Below are 19166 nucleotides of genomic sequence, written 5' to 3' on the forward strand. Positions count from 1 at the left end.
ATGACTGGGTAGGAACATAGTCATATCAGAAAATAAAAGATCTTTCACCACTTCTGGCCAGTAGCTGAAATGAATGTGTTTTTTTGTGGTGGAAAGAAACTAAGTGCATTCTTTCAAATACTGTTCTGGAGTAAAATTGTGTCATTTTATGTGAGTACGTGAGTATGTCCATTTTCTGTTACTTTAACATTGTAATATTGTACGTTTTACTCAACTAAATTTATTTGACGGGTTTAGTTGCCAGTTTGTCAGATAAAGCTAAATAATACCTAGCATTATTAGTACACTATAATAAGTGCTTTTACTTCACTTTTACCTTTGAGTACATTTTGTTTATAAGACTTTTACTCATGTGAGACTTTGAATGCAGGAGTGTGTTCACCATGTGGTGTTGACATTTTTACCCAAATAAGGTCTCTGCATACTTCTTCCACGACTGAATGTGTGAGACCATTTCTTCCTAAATGAAAGGTATACTGTGTTACATATTTCATATTCGATTGGTAGATGATAAAACTGAAACCTCACACCCTGAAATTAGACATATCCTAAGAGATGAATCCTAAGACGTGGAGATTAGGATCGTGCGGTTACCTTCAGTGGTCTCAGACTAGCCCAGAGAGATGAAAATTTAATTTAGCACCTTAATTACGGATGTTATCTGCCACTTAAGCACACATTTAAGCATGATCACTTTCAGTGTAGTTTTATGATGAAAAGCCACTCAATCCCATTTGCTGTTCAGATAAGAGGGTATTACTAGTCTAACCATTGCCATAGTGGAGCCCACACAATCAAACAGTAAGTGGAAGCTACTGAGCACAACTGATCCCAAGAATTTCACAGTACATAAGTTTCAATCTTAGTCTTGATGGAAGGCCACCAGACTGCAAAGTGAGATGATGGCACATTACTGCATGTTATCCAGCCTTCCCTTTAGGGGATCAAATATTAACTGAACAAATGTCTTATCATATATATACTGTTTTTCTTTCACTCTCCCGCTGCTGGTTAGTGACACAGCGACACTGCTCATTCATGTTTGCTGGTTGGTTAATTTGAATTCTAATTGGGCCCATTTCAGCAGGGGCCACGAAGGTCCGAGCCAGGCAGGCTTATCTGACAGTGGGGTCATCTGAGGGGACAGAGGAGGAACAGGAACCATTAGATAGGAGTCTTGCCTCCTCCTGCTCCCCAGGGGCCTGTGTCGCCAAGGCCCTGTTTGATGTGATCCATTTGCGTGGTCTGCCGCTTATCGTGTCAGCATCGGGAACACCGTGGCCCCCACCCACACTACACACAGATGACTCCGATAAGCGATCCTACAAGCATACACCTCACCCCCTCAGACCACATCCATATCTCCTATGAAACCACACAGGAACAGAAAACTCCCAAAGCCACATCCCACTGCACATAAAAGTGGATAAAAGGATGAAAGGTTTTGTATACAAACAGTTTAAATAAAGAATTACTGCTAATTGCTCTTTAGCAAGAAAAGAAAGCTACCGCACGCATGTGATTCAGTCATTCAAGCAAACTGGGTGCACTGCTGTGTCCAAAGACCATTCAGATCTCTGCTGACCCTAATTGCTTTATTTTCTCAACGATTCTATCAGCTCTTTGATGTCCAAATAAATGTAGAAAATTGAAGTTAATTGCTATATTTGTGTTCAGCAATGATAGCGACTGTTGTTCCACAGCAGAAAATAAACACTTCCCTTTAATTAAACATCCCTCTGGACACAAGGAATCAGTACGCTTTTTACAACCCCTTTTTCATCCTCCCTTTATTTACTGTCAGTGTGCAATATTTGCCACTGGGAAAGACGTACAAACAAAACAGGAAATGAGGGGAACGCATGGCAAAGAAAATTCCTCAAAAGAAGTCCTCTGTCATCACAGGAATTTTTCTTTTTTTTTTCTTTTTCTGAACTCCACACTTTTCCATGACAGAGCCACACAATAAGTTGCAAGGGTCAGTGGTACTGAAACAAAACAAGGCTGTTCCACTTGGGCTCTGGAACAATACAAGTGACCCAATCCATTCTACTGCATCTTTGGGCTTTATTTTAGCATTAAATGCCCAGATGCCATGGCTTTTCTTTGGGAGAAATGACTGTGGACACCTCCTTCACATTTTCCCTTTCTGTGCCATTTTCACTTCATAAAGCTGCAGTCAATGTGTTTTGTGTGTGGTGAGGAGGGTCTGACACATACTGTGGTGGTCTCAGTCGCTGTCTACATTGGTGGCTCAAGTAGTCCTAGGATTAGGCCTTTGTGTGCTGTGAAAAGGTAAAAGAAGTCACTTATTTGGGCTCAGTCAAGCTGCTGATTTCCAACCCCATTTTGGAAATAAGAGAAAGGCTTTGTAATGCGGTCTCTCTCACTCTCTCTCTCTACTATAAATCACTAGCATCCAGCAAATTCATTCATTGCTCCATTCTCTTTCTTTTCCTCTTGATAACAACACAAAAAACTTCTTTTTTTTCCAAATACACAAGACAACAGTAATTCACACAAACAAAAGCCACTCACAGAAAGCACAGAATTCATCATCTTCATCATATTGACATGAGGTGAGATTCTAGATGAGGATTGAGACTTTGTTATGTAAGTTCCCAGGCTCAAAAAACCCCAGAGGCCTGGCCCGTGTATGTCTGAGTCAGAGCAGCTGAGGTGCTGGACCGCAGCATCATGGGAGACCACACATACACACACTGGAAGCTTTTGCTGGCCGGTGCTCGCCATCAAATGACCATGTGTGGTATTGCTGAATGGCTGGCCAGTTAAGCAAACTCATAAGCACGCGCACGCACACACGCGCACGCGCACACACACACACACACACACACACACACACACACACACACACACACACACACACACACACACACACACACTGCTTCTATCTTGTGTTCTGGTTTATTGTTACACTAATTTGACAAATAAGTGAACACATATTTGTATAAGGTCATCTTTAGGCTTTTCCCCTCTCTGTGTCTGTTTTTTCACCTTGTGCAAAAAGACAATGACACTGTCATAAAACAATGGTCATAGGGGGATTTATAGGACAGCCTATATATTTCCACACAGGACCATCTCCTGTGTTTCTCAGGCTAACCTGTGTAACGCCTGGAGCCAGTGCATTCCTCACTACTTCTGTCACCAGCGTGGTAAAGAAGCAGAGAAAGCCAGTGAAATCCCATCCAACAGCACTCACGGTTACGTCAGCAGTTCTCATATCCCACAAAGCCACTGAAGAGGCCTGACACACAATGTGCCACAATATACAGACTCACACAACGATCCACCCGCCAGTGTTTTGAAACAATGGCCATCTTTGCTCTGTGTTTGTGTGCATCTTCCATGCTTCTGTGCTGGGTTTGTGTCTGCGTGCACGCCCTCTTTCCCCTCACACACGCAAACTATTTTCTTTCTCCAGATGTCTCTAGGTTTTACCGCTGTAATTTAGTGTGCGATTTAGGAGCAAATGTCCGTGCGTGTTTATATGACATTAACACTGGCAAAAGCAGTCTCACTTAAATGACAGCAGTTGTCAGCTGGTGTCTATGCATAAACATCCTGAAAAACTGAATTTGCATAGATGGTTAAGAAGACCTATGAATGTAGCTATGGACCCCACAGTTAGTGGTGTGACTTGGTCAAGAGCCTTCACACAAAATCCTCCTCTGAAAGACCCCTGTGCTCACCCCTTATTGTCTTGCCCTCCTCCTCTGCCCCCTTCTGTGAAAATAGAGGCAACCCAGGATTTAAAGGTCAAGTCCACACAAAAGCTGACAGTCCCAAAAGCCTGAGGTGTTTTTAATTGACATTTCTGTCTTTGTCCCATGACCATAAAGAGGGGAGAGAAAGAGCCTTTTTCCCCAATATACTAAATTACTACTAAATGAGACCTGTGGAAAAAAAATAGGGCTCTGGGGTGTAACCAGGTTCCCCCAGCTAGAGGGAATCCCCTTGTTAAGCGAGGATGGGGGGCAGTGCTGAGGGGCTGTGAAGTGCTTACTCCACCATAAAGGAGGAGGCTCTGGTGCAAATCCCTGCACAGAAGCGGTCTCTCCCCATAGAGAGAGATAAACCAGTTAGGGCATTGTTTATGAAGTTTCACTTTATTCCCCACTGACAACCATTTAAACAATGACTATGGGGAAATGTCCCTCCGCGAATGAGCAACAATAGTTGGGATCAGCAGCTTTTCTGTGCGGCTAATACTTTGATAAAAAAGAGTGAAAATCTTCCTTCCTGAAAGCATTAAAGGCTGCTCCATGAAAGACACCTGCAAACAAGGGCAGAAAGCAGCACAAACAAAAGTGTTTTGTCCAAAAGATGCCACCTTTGCCCAATCACAAATGCCTCCCACTTTTTGCTGCAGCAAAAGAGCAGCAGAAACAACACATGACATAGCTCATCTTATTCTAACACTGTTTGCTCCCCCCATGTTATTTTTCACTGCAATACAGAAGCATAGTTAAAATAATATTGAGCCTTATATTTCCTATCAATATAGATATAAGCATGATGGAATGGTTAAGTCAAGTGTGAAGTGCAGTGAGTATGTATATGCAACAGAAGTCTGTTTCCAGTCATGACCTAGTCTACTTTCACTGTTTTCAGTTGGACCTTTTGGGCCTTCTACAAAGTTATTATTTTACTCCAACCATTATTCACCTTATTATCAAAATGAGTGGAACTATAGCAGACAAAAAGCTTTTGTGCAAATGATCTTTTGTGCTTTCAGCATTTAAGATGGCTTTTGTCTACTGTGAGATGGGTATCTGCCACAAACATCACTCAGGCATTGTGGAGGGGGGATTCGTTTTCAGCACGCCTTTGTTCTATTCTTTGGCCCTAACCAAGGAGCCACGCCTGCTCCTCTACCTCGAATTGTGCAGCGAACATTCCCTTCTTTGTGGAGCTAGGTGCATGAGCTGGCTCATCTCCGCAGGCTTTCGTGGGAGATGGCTGTCACAGTGGCAGGGTGGCATTTGGTAACCTAACCTGGTTATGCACCAGGGTGGCCCTTGGCTACCAGGTCTGTAAGACTATAGAGCATTAGGTGGATTGTGCTACGAGGGGCAAGTCCAGCTCTGGATCTGTTCCAACTGACCTGTCCCCTTCCCCCTCTACCACGCTTCTAGCTCTACTGCTGCAAACACATCGTACGCCTGCTGATCACACTTTTTCTCTTCGACTGCTCAACACATCATCCTCGTCACCCCCCCACCCCCCCACCGCACCCCTTTTTTTCCTCTGCATCTGACCCATCATCCTGTGGCCTTTATTTCCTCTTTGGTTCCTTTCTCTCCCCCAATCACTTGCTTAGTCTCCGTACATATTCTCTGAGGATGCCGTCTCTGTTGTGTCACACTGAGGGAGCCACGCCCTCAGCCTATGTGCACACTTTTATTAAATCTGTGCAGGCGCTGGGCCGCGCTGGCGGGTAATCCTACAGTAATTGTTTCCAGATTAGGGGACCCAGACCACAAAGCAGGTTTAGCCAGGCATGAAATGGCCTCCCCATGCTGCAGCGCCAGCGACCAAACCTGCCGAGGTGAGACTCACCTGGATAAAGTCCACAAAAGTCCACGGGAGCAGTGAGTCCAGGTAACCAATGTCCTTCGAAAACCTGTTGAGGATTCTTCCTGGGAAACAACAAAACACAAATGAACAGATTAGATGTGATTAGAGTAGATTTATGTATGATAGAAGCACACATTTGACGGAAGAATTTTATTTTATTGGTTCTAAAGATGTTAAGTGTATATCTTGTACAATCAGAATTAATATATAACAATTCGGTGAAAAAGGACGATGTAATGTTTAATAGTATAGTGTAAGAAAAAACTTGGGATATTTATTATATGTTATTTGCAGATCTAACTTAAAATATGACAATTGGAAGAACAAATCTAAGTCAAATACAGATATGTTTTATCCTGTACCTACTCTGCAAAAAAACAACATTTTGTTTGTTTTAATTTCCTTCAGTCTCACCAGACCATTGAGCAACTGTTATCAAAGTACCTTCCAATTTAATAGAACAGAGCTTATACATTGAGTGTGATAACAGATGAAAAACACAGGCCTATCTAGATTAAACAATGAATCATTATTTGTCTAGCGTTTCATAAAGACTGCCCTACTCTTGGCTGAATACGTGAGGGAACCTTTTGTTTGGAAACAAAAGGGCAACAGAAGCCGCGTACCTGCCTTTGTGCTCTGACTGGCAGTGTCAGTGACGTTAATTGAGTTGCCTCCAATCTGCTCAGGTGTTCATTATTTTGGCTGGTGCTCTGCAGGTGCTGTGGCAGCCCTTTATTGTCACTCCTTTAGTAACTTTGCTCCCCCTATTCTGATCCCACAGCACATAAGATTACACTCCAGCTGCGTTCACACACTATTTACTGCAGGGTCAGTGATAGCCAATCCCCACACTGAACTACCCAAAGGCAGGCAAGACAGAAAGGCTTTCTCTATCTCTGTCCCTGAAGGAAGCCCCCCAAGACTCTCAGAGGCAGACAAAAAGTACCAGAGCAGCGGCGGCATCGCCACAGCTCAAAGTGGGCTCAAGTTAAAAGACAAGAGCAAGCTGGGCTTGTTGTGTGGTGTATATTGCCTGTCAGAGTGCCTCCAAAAATGGCGTCATAATGTTTCATCCTGTACTTAAGCAAGCCATTGTCTCTCACAGTGACACATCACTAAGCAAACAATAATATCTGTTTGAGAGGAATGTAAATAAAGTAGCACTCACACATTTAGGGTACAACCTCTGATAAAGTGAAACTAACCACACAAGCATGTCAATGAGTTTATCTAGGCTCACGGAAAAGGCTATGAAACAGGGTGGAGCTTGGTAAAGAACCAAGAGGGAACGACTGAGTGGCACATTGGCACAATGTGGTGGTATGGCACTTCTCGAGGCGAGGTGAAGCCGTGGTACCACTGACCTAAAAGTTGCCTCCCAGCCTCCCAGTCAGTCCTACGGAGGTGGGCCCTGTAATCACCTCTCTCCACGGCCGTAAGCAGCTTACAGCTTTATCCAAAATGACTGCTCCCGCCTAAAAACATGCATGCAGACGAGGCCGGGCTCCCCATAACAGCCATTGCATAAACCCAGCCAGAGCATTATTCCCCGCAACAACCCAGCAATGCTCCAAATCAGCACTGATTCAAAGTCAAGTGGCGTAAGCATGTTGTACACTTGGAGGCAGACTAATCTTATTCACAGTGTGAGTGCCCCTTTAGCATACAGACATCCTGAGGGGAAGGTTCAAGCAAGGGGGTAGAGCTGCTACTATACTAGTGAAAAATATCATCGCTTTAGTCTGGGAATGGGGGGAGTACTTGTCAAACTGTGTTTGTGGAAGATCCAATAATATTTTATGTAATTTTACTGTCTAAGCCATAGATGACCCAAATTCATGCATATCTGACAAACAATGCCAATAAGAAAAGGATAGGTTTCTCTGGGTTACATCATACCATGGTTGGAGGGTGTTAGAGCAGAGAACATCAGTCAGCTATCAGCTGTTTGACAAGCGGCTCAGTTAACAGAGAGTTTCAGAGGGGATGAAGTAAAGACCCTTCTCCATCCTGCGCAGACTATGGAGGGGATACATTACAGTGATGCAGTTACACAAAGACATTCACTGCATGGAAATGCCTATGAGGTAAGATCGGTGTGGGACAATGGCTTCAATCACTATGGGTGGTTGTCAACAATATCACCTATTGTGTCGAGAGGGGTATAGACGTTTCAGGATATCAGCAGCATTAGTATCAAACAATTTCTCATGGTTTAAGACTCCAGGGGTGATTTGCACCACTTTTTCAGGCTCAGGAAATATCAAGCCCTCCCAACTAAGGTGGCCCCTTAGGTGGAGATATTAGTTGAGCAGGGCCCCCAATCACACTTAAAGAAGTGGAACAGTGGGGTCCAGCTAGAGCAGGGCGTGTGGCAAATCGCTGTTCCCTGTAAACATCAAGATAAGGGGACAACTCAGAGCCGCTCCATGTGTGGGCCCCGGTGCAGTTGGAGGGGCCTTTCAGTGAGGCAAGTGCGATAATGAAGGAATACTGAGGAGGGGGCTGCCAAGGCTGGAGGTGGCACAGCTCACCTGCACTTCCATGAAGGGCCCGGGAGCCTGGGGCAGCCTCCCACCGCCGGCGCCTTGCTGCCAATACTAATACATTCTAAATCCATTCTCTTCGCTCACACCGCCAGGCTCCTGCAATCTCCTCTCCTTCCCTTTCATGCAATTAAATAGTGGAAGTGCCGAGCGAGGGGGAGCCCTATCAGCCATACTGCACACACACACGGCTCCATCTCCACATTCAATTTACACACTTCGATATCATCATCCTCTCTGCAGTACTTCCTCCACTTTGCGCTTAACACTCTTGCAACCCAGACCTGAAATACAGACATTAAAAACATTGCCTCTGTAGACACAATTAGAATCTCACATCACTGACTACAGAAGATCTAAAGTCCCCTGCGTCAACAGCAAGTGAGACACCCAGCCCTGAGATGGCCCACTATGTTGATGTGAAAGCAGGACGGCAGAAGCGTGTGTGTGTGTGGTGTGTGGTGTGTGTGTGTGTGTGTGTGTGTGTGTGTTGACTGAAACTCCACTCCTTGACTGTGCTGATGAGCTGAAGCCCTGGCCTGCAGTCTCTGAGGGGATTAGCCCACTCAATGACACTAAATTACAGGGATCAACATCAGCTCAACACATCCACCGCTGTCTGTGCTGCTCTAACTGGATAAAATTTGGATGAACAGCTGTAATAAGACTGTACATATTACTAAAATTGAGCAACATGAATATATTAAGTTATATAAATTCATATAAAAGAGGAAATAGCAGTCTACAGCGTTATCAACATCATCTTGCAATCTTAAAACTTATCAAATAGTATTGTCACAAAACATAAAGGTTTTAATCACCAAAAGCCCCAACTTGGAAATCAACTATCTCCAGCACAAAAGATAACACAGGAACATGACTCAAATAGTGCAGAGGCATTCAGTGGCTGATACAGAAGAGCCACAATGCCTCTCCATCAATCATAATTCACCACTGCTGTACTCTATTGTTATAAACCACATTCACAGAATAACAAATAAGACCTTTGTGCAGCGATGCTTGAAATGGTAACCTTTAACTCTGAGGACAGCTATCAAACACTGGGCCTGTTCAGCAGCAGCATACCTATCACTTACACATGTAAACAGTTGTCAAATCCTTAACAACACATAGGCATACAGTAACAAATTACTCACACTTATTGTAATACACTAGTAGATGTGGAAGCAGCTGTGATGGAGGCGACAGTTATTGTATAAATGGAAAAGAAAAATCTTTTTGACAGAAACAAAACATTATGAAGGAAAGGAGAGAAACCATCAGAGTTGACAACAGCTGTCTTTGTTCTGGTCTTTTTTTCCAAAATGAATGAATCACTTCAAAAACCACAGAGCAGGAGTAGAAAAAAAACAACATAATTAAGTGAAACTTATTTATATTGTATAGTTAAGGTCAGGTTCATGCTTAATCTACTGTTGACTGGACAAAGGACAAAAGAAACACTGTCTCTGGGACAGTTGTCTATAAATCCAGTCAGACACACAGTGTTGTTTGCCAGCCTGGAGGCCAAGCTGTAATGACTGGACTGGTCATACAATGGTTACTGATAGCAGCATAACAGCAATCAGATAGCAGTGTCTGTAAAGCCTCTCCTTTGCTGCGCTATTAAACAGATTATTACATTATTCAAAGTGTTTGCTCTCCTCCTGTGTGTAGATTACCAAGCAAGGCACACCCAGATAAGCCGTCAGGTAGTCCAATACGTAACACAACGGCAGCACTAAAAACAAAAGCCAAAAGATTAAGACCTGTGGTGTTTGCTCCAAACACAGCTTTGCAAAGGAAAGCTTTGTCGCTACACCCACTCCTAATGCCAGCAGAAACCGCAAGCTCCTGAACACCCTCAAATCATATTTAGACTTGTGTTACCAGCTTATTATGACTCATTATACAGACACAAGTTCTCTTCTTGTTGAGAATTCCCACCCGAGCTGATTGTGTCGTACATGCATGTCACTATGAAGAGATTAGACTGAGTAATTATCTGCTGACAGGTGAACAATGCTCCAGAAAAATTAAAGTTATCAAAGTGGGCCACTTGACAGTTGACTTTGGATATGAATGACAGATTGTAGTGACATTATTTAACCTGATTAAAAGAAGTCTTTAATTAATACCACAAGATCATAGACGTGAAATAACACGAAGGGCAAAACATTCAGCAAGTGATTCAAAGAAATCTTCAAATATGCTCTCAGCTTTATTGGTTTCAATTTGAAAAGGTGGCGCAAAGCACACCTGAAGAAAAGCCAGCAGCCCTCCTTGTGTAAAGTCAGACGTACTTGGAGTGTTTGCACACTTTTAAAATCATGTCCATCTGCTCAAACCATTGACCCAGCAGCTACAGCCTACAAAGCTAATGAAATAATCAAAGATTTCTGATACAGTGCACAAGACAAATAGGTCTGTATTTACACAGCACTCTAGTCCAAACACAACACTGTCCAAGATCTACTGCAGACAGTATTTATTCAATATGATTGTTTGCTTTTTTTGTTCTGGCTCACAATAAAAAAAAAAGACAGGGCTCTCTCTGCTCACTTTAATTACATTATGGCTAAATAAAGTCATATTAAAGGGTTTTTTTTTGACTGAATTGGCCTCTTACACAGGCTTTACTTCCCAGCAGCAATTTTATGATGTCAGTTCATTCACTGTCAGATCTCAAACCCAATAAACAGTTAAATGTCCTTTTTGTACTAAATCTACAGTTTCTATATTACTGTAGATATCAGATTCTCTAATTACTATATCAGTTATTAATTATATTTATACACATATTAAATGTCCTTTTCAATATGATGATAATATGAAATTTTTGAGTATGCAAAAAATAATAATACTTTTATAACAAAATTTTTACATTTGAAAGTGTAAATTATTATATCATACGGACCTTCACAGCAATGACAAACTATGGAGTTTAAGGGCAAGCATAAGGATGTTTAAAAAGTGGCTCAAAACATGACAAAGTAAGTAACAGTCTGCTCTCTAGTGGCGAGACATTACAACAACGACTTCTGGAGCAAGTGCAAGTGGATGTTAACATCTCACAATCAGCACATTATTCCTGTATAACCCTGGCCATGCTAGACATAAGTTATAAGTTTTTTTAAATGAGAACTTGATATGGTAGTGAGCCACTTACCAATTGGATTGATATCGAAAAAGTGTACCGGGGTCCGGAGGATGGCATTGAACATGCTGTTGTGTAGGGTTTGGGCTGAGCTCACCAGGATATTAAAGAAGAGCAAACTGCGAAGGAAGCCAAACACAACTGAGGTGGCTGTTAAACCTGAAAAAAGCAGAGAGGGAAAAAAAATCCATCAGCACACTACAATGCTCTCCTTTATGCCTGTTCCAAGATTAGCTATGCATTTAAGATGACATTGTTAAGTAAAAACAGATATATTCCACTTTATTTTTTCCATTAATTACTTTTTTTGTCTGAAATGCTGATCTATTAATGTGGATACAAAGCTGGAGAGTGTGAAAAGGATAGGAGTCACTGGGAGATAATCAGAACAATCCAACAGCAGCGAATAAGAAAGGCACTGCTATCTCCCGGTACAGCTGAGGCCCATGTACCCATACAGTGGGCCTTGAAGGCCTTGGGCCACAGCCAGAGAACTGTGGATCTGTTCATTGAATGGCTGGCGTATTGAGAGCCTCACAGTACACAAAAAGCTATGAGCGCTCGGTGATCTTCACCTGCGTAAACACCTAGGTACAGGTCAAGGTCCAACTGCTGAGGGAAGCTGCCATTGAGGTGCTCCGTCACATTGATGTGCTTCTGTTCAGAGGCCCTGCAAGTCAGCCACAAAGGAAACAAAAATCCACAAGGACAAGTAAACACAAAGAAAAAAGAAAGCTGCAACACGAAGGCACTAGACAAAACACATTCCTCCTATCTTGAAGCACAAGGTCAGTTTCAACAAGTGACAGATAATGCCAAGAAAAACAGTTTGGTTCAGTCATCTCCTATTAAATTATCAACCATTTCCAGTCCATGAAAATGTGTCAGTTTGGCTTACAAAACCTGTTATCATCTTTTTTCTTTTTCTTTTTGCAAGCTTTGCGTGTTTCACTGGTGTAAAAGAAACAAAAACTCACCAGCAAGCAAGCCACCAGTCCTGCAGAACAAATGTAACCTAAAGAAACATGAAAATAAGCAATTTTTTTACATTAGACATTAAAACACAGCAAAGACAAAACTTCTTATTTTGAATATCAGTTACTGGATAATTCAGTTTTATATAAAATTAATTTGACACAAATTATGTGTTGTATATTTCAAAAACTGAAAGAAAACACACACCAAATTATTTTAAGAAATTAACTCACATGTGCTAGGGCATTGAGTAAAATGAGGACCAAGAGGACCAGGAAGTTACCACCTGCCATGAAATATTTCACATACATACGCAGGCCGATGTTTCCCTCCAAGCGCCTTTCCTCCTCTGTAGGTTGCATTACCTACAGAGAGACAGTCATGTCAATGCCAGTCATTGAGCAACATTTCAAGTCAAGCTGTTATGAACAGGGAATGGTGAGTATCTTCTGCTCTCTAGTGGCTAAAAGGATGCACAACAGGCCTTTTCCCACCATGTTGCTATACTTGAATGCTTAAAGCTTGATGAAAATTGAGCCATTTATTATCAAGAGAATTCATTTCAGTAATTAAAGGTATAAAATATACCTACCACTGCAAGTGGTTCTGCTCCCTCAATCAAAGAGCACCGAGAGGAGGAAAGGGAGGACATGGAGGACATGGAGTTGTCAGAGAGTGTATGGGGGAAGCGGGGCACATTCCCAGGGATGGGAGTCATGCCTTGTCTGTCTTCCTCCTCGCCCTGACCCTCCTCCTCCTTAAGCAGGGAGGTAAAGTCTAGTCCAGAGCTCTGCAAATCATTGTAGGTCCCTTGTGCCACCATCTGTCCCTGACAAAGAGAGAATAGATGTGCAGTTAGCAGCACAAGAACTCACACAGCCATGGAAAATTACAGCATCGGTAAGTGTATAGAAGATCATATAGCCCTGCCAATATTACCAGTGAAAATAGTGTTTATTTAAGTTGGGGTCTCTGCATTTGTTTTGACTATAAATGTAGTTTTTGAACTCTTATCATACAATGATATCCTAATGGGGGCTTTTCACAGAAATGATGTCCTCCACCATTTTGGAAGAGGACATTGGTGGAAAACAACAGTCATGGATGATATATCTAAAATATTTAAATTAAAGTAACACATCATCAACACGTTTATGGATAATATATAGATGTACAGATTGCAATGGAGTTTTTTTAAATTATTGTTTTCTGATCAAATCTGTAAAATCTGATGATCAATATTATATTATTTACCATTCTAGTTTATATAGTTGTTTTACTCTGCTCAGAATAAAATGACTGTGCATCTTGCCAATCCCAGCTGACACTGGGCACAAGGCAGGTACCTGGTCAGGTCTACAGTCTATCACAGGACCGACATATAGAGACAAACAACCATTCATGCACATTTAGAGATTATAACATCCTAATATTTATTCTCAGTAGTTGAGGACAACCAAACCACAACTACAAAAACAGTGAGTATTGGACTTATCATGTCATGCAGCTAGACACTCAATGGGATAATAATGAGCTGGGAGTTTAAACACTGCGGGTAATTCTTGCTATCAGTTTGGGTACTGCTCTATCATAGCAATGCTCATTGGTCTCTCACTGCTGGTTAATGTAACTAGGAATGTCCTATACAAAACAGACTGACCAATAAAGCAGTGAAACACAGGCACTTTTGATTTGAAACTGGGTCACCACTTGAATCCAGTGTAATCGCTGTGCATCCAAGCTAACTATAGCTGTGGCTAAAGGGAGAGTGTCTTATACTAAAAATACAGATATTGGATGTAGAGTCACTGAATTAGGAGGAATTAGACTTAAGTGACGTTATAGGAAATACACTACGTACTGACGTGTGCTTATGATTTGAACTATTTGAACAGCAAATATTTACAGTACATGTGCACACACGTCCATAGCTCATACCTCCTTTAGGACAATGATTTGATCTGCAGCCTTAAGATACTGTAGCTGGTGAGTAACCAAGATGCGAGGCTTCTTCCTCAAAAGTCCACAAATGCACCTGAGGAGAACAAATATTTTTGAGCAGAATGAAAATCTGCTAATGTATTTGCATCAGCATAACATGACAAGACTTACTCTTCAAAGAGGTGCCGGCCCACCTCTGCATCCACTGCACTGAGTGGATCATCGAGCAAGTAGATATCTGCATCCTGATACACTGCTCTAAAATACACATATATGGAGGGTTATCTCTGTCACTGACACCAAAGACAAAATTACAAAGACAAATTAGTTATTCAACACACCTGGCTAAGCTGACCCTTGCTTTCTGTCCTCCACTAAGATTGGATCCTCTGTCCCCGACCATCATCAAGTCACCACCTGGCAACAGGTCCATGTCCTGAGCAGTGTCCAAATGCAGCTTTAACCAGTGATTCACATTTACACTGAGGTCACTACAAGCTAGATGTGCTAAGACTTTGCGGATAACTGGCCTACACAATATGAAAATACGGGGCATGTGATTATCAAGAACATGACTCGAAGTGATTCTCACTCTCTTGAGGGCGCAGGCTCTCAGAACTCTATCATACTTCTGGTGGTTGAGCTCTTTGCCAAAAAGGATGTTGCTTCGAATCGTACCGGGTAAAATCCAGGGCTGCTGAGAAGTGTAGGTCAGCTCTCCTTTGACTTTGACCACACCACTTTCCTGACTCAGTTCTCCCAGGATGGCACTGAGGAGCGAGGACTGACATGCACAAACACACACAAAGACAGAAGTCAGTTTTTGACACACCTTAAAAATCACGGTCTTGACAAAACTTAGATGAGAAGACAGATACCACTCTAATGTCTGCACAGTTTGTATGGAGCTGAGGCCAGGAGGCGATTAGCTTAGCCTAGCACAAACACTGTACAGAACTTTGTAAAGGTATTTTCCTGCATGAGGCCTCTTCCATGTTATTTAGGCACACAGGTCACTCACATGTCATAGTTACATAGTTTACTGTGATCTCTAACTTGGCTGTGAAGACACAGATGCCTAATCCACATTGGTAGTTTCCATGGCAACCAAGGTTGCAGTATAGACCATAAGAGGAGACACAGAGGGAAGGAGGTAAACAACCTTAACAAACAGCCAGTGTCTCAGTATCTCATGGTAAACACGTTGAACAAGAGGACTTGAGAAAATTAAACATGAGCTAGGGAAATGTGATTTTACCTGAGCCACGTGTATGGATGTGATAGAGCCCAATTGAGAATAATCTTACTTGGACATGAAGTATGCTTTTGTATAGGGTTAAAGACAGTCTACCAGGAAGGAATCTTTCAGAGCCGGGATGTCAAATTGTGTAGCTCATCTCTCTTCCTCTTGATCGATCAAGCTTCAATTATCCTTTTTCTTAAGACATGTGGGTCTCTTGAAATGTCTTCCATCAACTCACAAGACTGCCATAATAAACATAAGTAACACAACTTCCAGTAAAAACACAAATTACATTTCTGTCTGTGTACCAATAAAACAAATAAGATGTAACATGCTAAGCTAATCATCAGCAAAAACGTAAATAAGTACTTAAGTTAAGCAAAGAATGCATTTTGCCTCATCCACACAAGTTATCTGTCTCACAGATATTTAATTATCCATCTGTACCTTAGCTTTAATGAGAAGTGTTTAGAAAAATATTTAATGTTATGTTATTTATTTGCCTCAGGTTTATAATCATGTGCGTGCATGACTATAAACCTAAGACAAAAGAACAGACCTGACCTTTCCAGCCCCAACGGGTCCAATTACTGCCAGGAGCTGTTCGGGCCTCACTGTGAAAGACACGTTCTGTAAGGTTGGAGCCTCTAGCATCTGCAGGAAAGAGCAAATGATCTGAAACACTGTCATGTGCTGACTATGCAGTAAATTAGTTTGATTTACTGTGCAGTTCAAAATCACAAATTTTCCCAGGGGCTTCACAATCTGTGCAGCATATGACAAATAAAAGCTTAGCCCCTCAAGAGGTCTAAGGATTGACGTATGTGATGTTTATCAAATTTAGAACAGTGAGATACATTTCCTACAGTGTTCCTAACCTTATCCCAGTAGCATAATAAATCCTGAATCTCCACCATACAATCCTCCTCTGCCACAGGAAGTCCGAGATGCTGTGGAGCAACTTCATCCAACAGAAGAAAATTCTTCAAGGGAAGAATCAGATTCAGTTTTTATGTACAGTAATCAACACACACCGAGTGTAAAAATGGTTTCTGTCTGTGGTGTTATTTACTTTAATCCTTCGGATACTGATGAGAGACTCAGAGACCTTCTCTATGGCAAAGGGAAAGAACAGCGTAATGGTGAGTCTGACTGCCCCATAGAGGGAAACAGCCATAAACACTCTGCTTGCAGACAGCTTGTTTCCATTCAGAACGTAAACACACACAGTGATGAAGATGATGATCTTGCTGGCCACAAAAAAAGATGCCATGTTCAGGCCACGCAAATAGGAGCTTTTCATGATCTTGGAGATTTCCAGTCTGTACAATAACAAAACATTTTTGTCAGTAAATGCTGTTTTGCATATATTATATTTCACATTTTTGGCACAATACATAATCAGTTCTTTGTTAATATGGTTGTTAATTAACACAGGGAGAGAGTTTTTGTTGAAATTCAGTACAAAGTGAGGCATGGTACAGATTAAAAAGAAATTACAATACATTTTAAGAAAAACTGATCTACCTTCTGACTTCATCCACCAATGCAGCAAAAGGCTTCTCCCACCCATACATCTTTATAACACGGATCCCAGAGATGACTTCATTCATGGTGCGTATCCTCTCATCTGTTAAGACTGCTGTTTCAGCCCTAAAACAGCAGACACAAATTGTAGCAATGGTACCAGTGCGATGGGAACTTTTCGTAAGTGGAGAAAATGTATCTATTTGATAAACCAACCTAAGTCTAGAGAACAGTCGTCCAAACATTGTCTGTATTGGCATCAGGATGAAGAAGACAGCCATTCCCGCGAGGCATGAAGGACCAATTGCATACATCAACAATAATATCACAGTTGCTGCTTGCAGGGGGCCAATCCACAAAAAGTGCAAGTATAACGTTACCTGTAAGAAAAGAAGTATTACCAAAAGATGGTCTGGATTATTGAACTGGTAAGTCAAATGTAAACTACACACAAGATATAATATGAACATATATAGCTACTTTCAGATAAGCACCTCATCAAATTTGTTGACATCATTAGACAAGAGGTTGACAATTTGTCCAGTTGTAGTTTTGGCCAGTGCTGTGCTGTTGAGACATAGAGCCTTTCCAAAACAAAAGTGTAACATCAAGTTATACAAACCACAGGAATATGACAGAGGAAGACATTTAAACAGTATATAGATATGACGCTAATAACTGACCTTACGATAGATCATGTGGCACATAGCCACGCGGATCTTCATGCCTGCTCGCTGAACATGGTAGAAATAGAGATGATGAAGGACAGCCAGGCCGATGGTTGACAGGGAGATGCCCACAGCGTAGCTGTAGGCTTCATAGACTGCAACTGTGTTGATGGGGTCATAACTCTCAAAGTACTCAATCAGCTTCCCCAGTAGCACTGGTTGAATAACTTTGATAACTTCCTGGTGGAAAATGGGATGTGAAGCAAATATGTGGATGTGCTGCATTAAAACAAATCTTAATTCTTAATGCAGAATAGCTCAGTGTAGATGTGCGGTTTCAGTGTGTGGCTGCACTGTACCTCTATAAAGATGTATATTCCAATGAGTGAATATGATCTCCAATAGCAGTGAACAAGGACTGTGGTAAGTTTCGGTGGGCGCATTTCTTTTGCTGCCTGTTGAACTTCTTGATTCCAGTACCTTTTGAAAAGCATGAAGAAGTGAAAAGAAAAGCCATGCTTACCTCCAATTAGTTATGTTTAGCTTACTCAGAATAGTGATTCCCAAGACAGCAATGGAAACTAATGAACGACAGAAATCACAAGAAAACCTTAGCTTCTACATATTTCAAGCGGCATAATCCATATATTGCTTATATGGATGTTACCTAAACAGGTGCAAATCTTGTATCCCTACAACACTTAACATTTGGTTGTCTACATTCAGTTTCTCTCTCTCTATTTCTCTCTATCAGAACAAGCAATCAATAATAACAGTCTATGCTGGGTTTGAATGGACTCAGTTCTATTTGGGAATGGATTTTTTACTTTGTCAGTTTCTCTTCACTACCAGGAAGGGGAGGTGCTGACATTTTGACCACATCACATTTAGCTGTGTGTGCGTGTGTGTGTGTGTGTGTGTGGTGGGGGGGGGGGGGGGGGGGGGGGTCCCCCTCTCATGACAGTTTGAGAAGCTCTTTCTATATATAGGCAGGTTCACCTCTAGACACCATGACAACTCTGATGCCAAACTCCCATCAACGGGGGGGGTCACTGCTATTTAGGGAAGGTTCAGGCTGAAAAGTTCCAAGAACTGGTGGGGACATTCATGAGCCTCTGGTTGGTTACTACACTCCTGGGATTGTCACCAAGTGGAGAGGGGTGTCATTTCAATATGACTTCTGCTTGTTGTGAGAGTAAAGCTCTGACTGCTGTTTAGATATAGTTCACAGCATACCTCTGCCTTGGTTGAAGTGGCAGTGTCAGGTCATGTTACTATTATCCTTCAGGGGCACTTGAAGCTGAAACTGACAATGACTACAATCTCACTGGCACGGATGTCAAGAATGGCCTCTCTGAACTAAGCCTGTGTTGTTAGTTGACATCTGCACTAGTCATACATCCAGAGCACATGCTGATCAGGTATAAGTAAAAGAGGGGTTACTATACAGTGGAGGTGGTTGGTCCATTTTCCTATGCCTAAAAAAGTGCTGAGGACCCTTTACA

General features: G+C 41.9%; 1 protein-coding gene across 1 annotated transcript in view; it reads right to left on the bottom strand.

Moving 5' to 3' along the window:
* The window catches only part of LOC108881504 (ATP-binding cassette sub-family C member 4-like), a 35300-nt gene that overhangs the window by 13760 nt on the left and 2374 nt on the right, over positions 1 to 19166 (bottom strand). Inside the window, 18 exon segments of the mRNA XM_018673551.1 lie at positions 5584 to 5663; positions 11320 to 11466; positions 11883 to 11977; positions 12285 to 12322; positions 12516 to 12647; positions 12875 to 13111; positions 14221 to 14317; positions 14395 to 14481; positions 14565 to 14659; positions 14816 to 15007; positions 16031 to 16120; positions 16345 to 16449; positions 16539 to 16788; positions 16994 to 17119; positions 17210 to 17373; positions 17488 to 17577; positions 17677 to 17901; positions 18021 to 18141. Of these exon segments, the coding sequence (XP_018529067.1) occupies positions 5584 to 5663; positions 11320 to 11466; positions 11883 to 11977; positions 12285 to 12322; positions 12516 to 12647; positions 12875 to 13111; positions 14221 to 14317; positions 14395 to 14481; positions 14565 to 14659; positions 14816 to 15007; positions 16031 to 16120; positions 16345 to 16449; positions 16539 to 16788; positions 16994 to 17119; positions 17210 to 17373; positions 17488 to 17577; positions 17677 to 17901; positions 18021 to 18141 (2371 nt within the window).

This window comes from Lates calcarifer, linkage group LG1, assembly GCF_001640805.2.
Source record: "Lates calcarifer isolate ASB-BC8 linkage group LG1, TLL_Latcal_v3, whole genome shotgun sequence".
NCBI classification, from domain to species: Eukaryota; Metazoa; Chordata; class Actinopteri; family Centropomidae; genus Lates; species Lates calcarifer.